Here is a 7,475-nt window from a genome sequence, read left to right on the forward strand (position 1 = left end):
AAATACACAATAAATCATGGTCCCAACAACTTATAATACGTGCATATTATTTTACATAAATATCATTACAAGCTGTTAGAAACATTCATGAGCAGCACTTCTCACATTCACACACACATTCATACACTGATGTTGAAGGTACCAACTGCACACCAGGAGCAATTCTGGGTTCAGTGTCTTGGAGCCGGGGATTCGAACCAGCAACCCTCTGATTAACAGCTGAGACACAGCCGCCACATCAAACAAAGAACTTTGACCTCCTGTTAAATAACTCTGTGCTCTCTTTGTGCTTTGCGATCTACTTTAATGTTTTACAGGGTTGATTCAGACGTTCTGAACGTAAACGTGTTCCCTTCATGAATCACAGAAACGCTGCACCTTATTTGCAGTAACTTCCTGCCATGCTTCACTTCTCTCTCTCTCATCTCAATTAAAATAATGTTTTTGAACTAGAATTACAGCCTCGTGGTCGAGTTCATCAGCGCTGGAGTCAAGTTGCTCCTGGTGAGAGCTGGAGTTGAATAATGACCACAACATTTTCTGCAGAATAATAATATGACTTTATACTTTAGTATATAAAAGTCATTACATCATCATTTGAGTTTCAGAGCTCACAGGTGTCACTCTCACACATATTAAACCCTGCAGCTCCTTCAGGTAGTTAGAAGTGAAGCAGCCTCTGGGCTGAGAGGTGAAACGTCTCAACAAACTGAAACACGTCCAGCTGATACAGAATAAAGATGCTGCCGTGCTTACATCTTTCACATTTCCTCAGGATTCAACCTGCCGTCACACCAAACTGTGTGAAGACGCTGCGCTTCGAGTCGCTCTCAGGTCGAGATGGAAACTATGAACCAGCAGGTCTGTCACACATCTTCACCTGAGACTGTGCTGCAGGATTACACTGTCTGTAAACTCACATATTTACTGTGTAAACCCAGTGACAATTATAGAATACTGAATAGTTTTGATTCGACTTTCTAACCAGTCATAATGATAAAACTTCATAGACCTTCCATGATCAGCTTGTCTTCTTGTATGTTCACACGGCACTGAGGCGATCAGAAGCATCAGTGAGCTACAGCTCCTCCTGTCCTTCAATGTTAAAAGTAAAGTGCTGATAATCTTTCACAGGCCTCAAGATGGAAACTATGGACAACAGTGACCCCCTGAGGTTTGAACTGATCGTGCCTTTCCTAGACAAGTGATTTGATACAGTTAATGTCATCTTGTTTTCCTTCCTCTTACACTCCTCCTCCTGATCTGTACAGCACATTGATCACTGAATGGACAACTGTAATTCCTCACAGTAAAATGATAAAATATATACAATAGCTTTGATTTGACCTTCTGATTAATCATAATAATCAGAAGTATCAGAGTGGAGGCTGCAGCTGCTTCTCCTCCTTTGTTAGAAGTTAAGATGCAGCGATAGAAAATAAAAAGTGCTGATAAACTCTGTGTTGTTTTAACAAAAGCTGCTGAAGCATAAAATAAAGACTGGTGACTCTCCAGCATGAGTTCTGGCACATCAGTGCTACAGGTGGCTGAGTTGCTTTAGTCTGACCTGATGACCTGGGAGGTTGTTCTGGGAGACACTTCAGGAGCTGAGTGCTCCAGATAATAGAGAGCTGTAGTGGTGACGTCTGTCTGTAGCTAACTGAAGTTAGCATCTCTCTGGTTCCTCTGGGGGATTAGTGAACTTCATTATGGTAATTAAAGAAATAATCTGTGTCAAACACAAGGTTCTGGTGCTTCCAGGTTCTGTTCATCAAAACAATCTTCACAGATGATCTGGAAGTAGTTTGAGGCAAAAAATGAAATCTCTAATAATAAAAAGCAGACTTTGAGTTAACGGCCAGGGAGTACGAACATGCTAACATGCTAACTGGTTTCAGGACTACAGACTACATCACTGTTTACAGCTCCCAGGTCAAAGGTCCTCAAACTCCTCCACCACGCCAAGGCAGCAAATCATGAAGGTAAACAATATTAGTGTGCACTGATGAACCAGATCATCCTGGTGGAGAGTCTCAGACTTTAGATTCACACTGATCCTCGACAGATTCCTTGTCAGATTCTGGGGATGTTAAGTGCTCTTCTTCATCAGCAGCAGGCTGCTCGGATTTCTTCTTCATTAGTCTTTTATAAACCATGAAGCCGATGACACCACAAATCACCACAAGACCAACTACTATCAGACATATCACCCAAGAAGGAATAAGCGGGTTCCCTCCCTCCTCACTTCCTCCCTCCTCGCGTCCTCCCTCCTTGCGTCCTCCCTCCTTGCGTCCTCCCTCCTTGCATCCTCCCTCCTTGCGTCCTCCCTCCTTGCGTCCTCCCTCCTTGCGTCCTCCCTCCTTGTTCCCTCCAGCTTTAGGACCTGCAGAGCAGAAAGAGGTGTCAGGTATCAGCTGTCAGCATCTGTATAAAACACAAACCTCTGATCTGAGTCTATAAACTCACCTGAGTCTTTAACTGACAGGTTGACGCTGCAGATGTCAGACGTGATAACTTCAGTACCATTAAGCTCTTTAGTGATACACTTGAATGTCTCACTGTCACTGAAGCTCACATTCATCAGATTCAGTGACAGACTGTCATTCTTCAGCTCATACTTCACTCGGCCCACATAAGATGGATGCTGGCCGTCTGGATCAGGGCGTCCATCCCGGTACAAGAAGACCGTCTGGTTACCTCGGGTGCAAACTATAGTAGCATCTTCATTTATTTCAGAAGCTGGACACTGTAGAGCGATGTTCTGTCCCTCAACTGTAGCTGTCCAGAACAAAACACAAAAAAGAAAATGTTTGAGACAAGTTGAACAGAACAGTTAAATCCTCCTCAGTTAGAAGCAGCGTCACTTCCACTGAAGACAAACAGATTATTCATCATCCTCCAGATAAATGTTCATTCACATCAGATCAATAATCTTAATCTTATCCATTCATTTGTATTTGGGTCAAGAAAAAGGAAAACGTTGGTTAAACTCAAGAGAACTGAAGAGAAATAAACTAAACAGCTGATTCATGATAACAAGTTATATTAATGTTCCTGTTTTATCTCTGTTAGAACATTAGTGGCGCAGATATTAACTCACACAAAGCTCAAATACAAAAGTACCACATGCTGGTACTTTACTTCTAATGTTAGCAATAGATATATCATATACCATCACATGCACGTTATTCTTCACCAACTAGTTCAGCACAAAGAAACAAAAAGGCAGTAAAACACACAACAGCAACAATAACTTCAGATACTGATCACAAGCAAGAAACTAAATACCAGCTAATGAACAAATGAGAAGAACTCACACTTCACCACTGTTTTCTTTCCTTACAGTTCAGACCTGAAACACAGACTCAAGTGTCGAGAACACGAGAGAGTCAACAAGGAAACACGTGAACTCAACTCAACTGTGAACAACCTCACAGCCTTAAAGAACAACTCAACACACTTTTCAGAGAAGAATCGGACAGATTCAAGACGACGACACATCAGTTCAGGCTCAAACACACATGGAGGAGAAAGAAAGCGACTCAAAGAGAAAAGTACAAGGAAACAACTGAAGCAACGAGCACACCATGAGAAACTAGAGTTTAGATTCTCTGCCGAGCCCGACCTTCCTGATATTTCCCGTCACTATCCTCGGGCCGGGCCCTTGATCAAGCATTTGTGTGTGTGTGTTTTTTGTAATAACTCAAAATAATGACTGTATTTCCAGCTAGAAAACGCGCATCTCTCTCCTCCCTCCATGTTGTTTGTGTCACTGCGTGGCGTTACACGTGAGTGAGTGTCCTCGTGCTGAAAACGTGACTTCTCGCGCACGTCACGTCACTCCCCGAGATGCAAGAAGAAAGCAAAAATATATATTTTTACAAAGGAAATGACAAAATTATTAGTAACGCACAGCGACTTGAATGAGTAACTTTAATCTGATTAGTGGTTTGGAAATATTACCACGTTAGATTACTCATTACTGAAAAAAGTGGTCAGATTAGAGTAACGCGTTACCGGCATCACTTTGTGTAGTTTTAGTGCAACATGGAGCTTGAGAACGTCAGTTATAACAGCCCACGTATTAAAAAAATGTCGGGTTTAAATCGGGCTCGGGCTCATAATTACAGTTAATGTGTCGGGCCGGGCTCGGACACAACGTGCACGGGCTCGTGTCGGGTCGGGCTTGATATTTTGGTATTTTGATATTTATATTTATATTTTCGATCTAAACTCTATGGGAAACTACCACACGGACCTGCTGACCTTCAAAAGAAGTTTGATTTCTATCAGAACAAGTTTGGAGAGCTCAACATTTTAGAAAGGCATCATAAAACATTAGATCAGCAGGGTTCATCACATTTAAGAGGCCAAGACAACAACAGGAAGTGAAGGAAGAACAAAAAGGTCTGACAGCAAAACTACCAGCCGGACGATTAATGAAGAACCAGCTGCTGAATGTGAATCTATATGTGAAGATTATTATAAAAAGACACATTCACAGATGCTTCAGAGCCTCAGGACCCGACAAGACACTCATCAGAACAGAAGCACAAAAAGTCGACACACAAACAGAAATAGGGCTCTATTTCGGCGGAAAAAACTGAGAGACTCGACATTAACCGCTCAGTACAGAGCCGAGCACCTCCTGAACGACCTGTATGTGTCAGGTGAACTGTTGTTTTACAAAGAAGCAGACCTGATAATCAAAATTATAGTTGTAATGCGAGAGTTAGCCACCTGCCCGATTCATATTATCGGCATATCACCAGAGTGACTGCTAACTGCTGCTAACAGTAGCCGCTGTTAGCTAGTTAGCCCTGTTAGCTAGTTAGCCCTGTTAGCTAGTTAGCCCTGTTAGCTGACTCTGCCTGGGCTGGGAGCTCAGAGGACAGGGGGAGGGTTGGTGTTTTCACTGCTAGCTGGTTAGTATGTTATTGACATAATGTCACAAGTATAATTTCTCAATATGTTGGTCATCTTTGCTAATTTTTGGAATATTTACAACTTAAATTTTCAGAACAATTTTGGTATGCAAACATTTACTGGATCTGCCTGAGAGCTGACCATGTTTTTATTCAATGAAACCCATAAAAACACAAAATACACTACTGTATGAAGACATGATGAAGTCAAAATGTTTTTGATGCACTTTACTGTACTTTACTGTACAGTATTGAGGAAATTTGTTTGTCACCTCAATAAATTTAAGGTAATTTCTATTTAATTTGTGTACATCTTGTCATTTACATTAAAGAAACACTGTTTTAGTAGTAACATAAGAGTAAAAAGGTAAAAACAAAACAAAACTGGATTCCCAAAATTAAAACGGAAAAAACTGAATTTGGGAAAAAATTAAACGGCCCTACAGAAACAGAGTTACAACACAACACAACACGTGGAGCTTTAACATGAATTCTGATCAAGACGATCTGTGACAGTGATAACAAGCAGTCAGCAGGTCGACCACTCACTCACAGAACCACATCACAACCAGTAACTGTTACTGAAGGTAATAAAGCACCTCAGTTTCTCTGCTGTTGTCTACAAGAAGAAACACAAACACCTTCATCAGATGGTAAACACTGAACTTTACTTCTGAAGAAACGTCCCGACTACACCTGGACACTGTCAGCAGGTGTACACACCGACATGGTGTCAGTCGGCTCCTCCAACTCTCTCCATGATTAAAGTTAAATGTGACGCCTGCTGCAGACTGTCATTACTGTACCTGTCGTCTGACTTCTGATTCATTTTAAAAAGGTAAACGACCGACCGGGCGGAGAGCGATTAACATTTATTGTGTTTGTTACTGTTTCTGCAGCTTCACCTGTTGAACTAAAGGTTAGCACCTCCCAAGAGCTAATGTGGATAATATCTACTGTAACAGTGCTGTGCAGTGTTGGAGCCTTCAGTCATGTTATTAATGGACAGCAGAAAGAAGCCAGCTGAAAGACACGGTCGGGGGTTAGAACCTGGACCTGATCCTGGTTCTGTTGGTCACGTTAAGGCTCCTCATCATGTAACATGCACAGACAGAAACATCTCAAACACTCGGAACCTACACTGTCCTCATGAACAGACCCAGGTTCTCTACACTGGTTCTGACCCACCTGAGACCTCCCTGACACCAGCAGTCTGGGTTGGTTCTGGTCCGCGTGTCACCGGTCCCTTCAGCAGTCCGACAGCTGAACCAGAACACAGAAGAGAAAACATGCTGAGTTATATGATCTGTGATGAAATGGTCCTTTTCATATTTCCTCACCTGCGGCTTGCCGTACAGGTGCTCTGTTCTGATTGGCTCACACAGATATTCTTAAATAGTCACAGACAGGGACGGACTGGCCATTGGGCAATGTGGGCAAATGCCACTGCGGCCGCCTGGTGATGCGGCAGCTCGCTCGCGGCCACATCACAAACAAACAAACAAACAAACATACAAACAAATAAATAAATAAATAGCGGGGCGGCTGCGTCAAAAGGCGGCCGCAAATGAATAAATGAATGAATAAATGGCCAGCGACGCGTATGTGCCATTCGGGCCGGCCGACAAATCACAGAGCAGTCTCATACTCATTTCTCACAGCAGTTTCGAGCATCAATAAAGTTTTTAAACCAAAGGTAAACCAAACATCTCTTAATCCACTACATTAACTACTGAAAGATCTAATCTCCTGCACGTCGGCGACCGGCGGCTAGCTAATGTGACTAGCTGGCTAGCTGTTGGATGCTAACATTAGCTGATGTCTAATGGAAGTTAACAGGTTAGAAAATAGCGCTTCTCTCTAAATAAGTCCTGATGTTCCTCCACATTGACCTCATTTCAGCTTCCGGTCAGCCATGAAACAGTGAAATGATGAAACGTGACATTAACAACAAACACACACGTACGTGTGAAAAAGCCGGCTCGCGCTGCCATGTGCTCACCTGTAGACTCGTGCTAAGAGCTCACCTTCAGGTACAAGTGTCAGTGCGATGACCGGGAAGATCAGTGCGGCCATGATCTGATGATGGTGATAATTCATTTTCTTAATTAACTAGTTTTAATAATAATAATAATAATAATTATTATTATATGATAATAATTAATTCTCCTGAGGGTCCACCACGCGCACACCTGTCTGACTCTCCTCCTCCTCTTTCTTCTTCTACTGGCTTTTGTTGGCGGTTGGCAACCAGCTTTTAGGTGCATTTACCGCCACCTACTGGATTGGAGTGTGGAACATGAGACGGTCAGAGCTAGAAAATAAAAAAGAAAGAGAAGAAAAAGACAAGAAAAAAGAAATGAACTGTTATTTCCTATAGTCTGTATCCTATACCTGTGTCCTTTAGGTATTTCATTAAAACTCTCATCCCCTTTTTTGATTTGCTCCCTAATAAATTCCTTTAAGTCAGTTCCATCTTTTGTTCTGCCAGCATTTGGAGAACTTTCTGTCGTTCCTCCCTGTACTTACTACACTCCAGCAATACATGTT

The 7,475-nt window shown here is 42.3% G+C and overlaps 1 protein-coding gene across 1 annotated transcript; it reads right to left on the reverse strand.

Annotated features, from left to right (window-relative positions):
* Positions 1-2,033: 2,033 nt before the first annotated feature.
* LOC115590331 (uncharacterized) lies at positions 2,034-7,173 on the reverse strand. The gene is made up of 4 exons (XM_030431675.1): positions 6,953-7,173; positions 6,114-6,188; positions 2,467-2,778; positions 2,034-2,383 (listed from the first exon to the last, which is right to left on the reverse strand). The coding sequence occupies exons 1-4, from the start codon at positions 7,023-7,025 to the stop codon at positions 2,034-2,036; spliced, it is 810 nt and encodes a 269-aa protein (XP_030287535.1). The 5' UTR covers positions 7,026-7,173.
* Between the last annotated feature and the right edge of the window lie 302 nt (positions 7,174-7,475).

This window comes from Sparus aurata, chromosome 10 (genome assembly GCF_900880675.1).
Source record: "Sparus aurata chromosome 10, fSpaAur1.1, whole genome shotgun sequence".
Classification (NCBI taxonomy): Eukaryota; Metazoa; Chordata; class Actinopteri; order Spariformes; family Sparidae; genus Sparus; species Sparus aurata.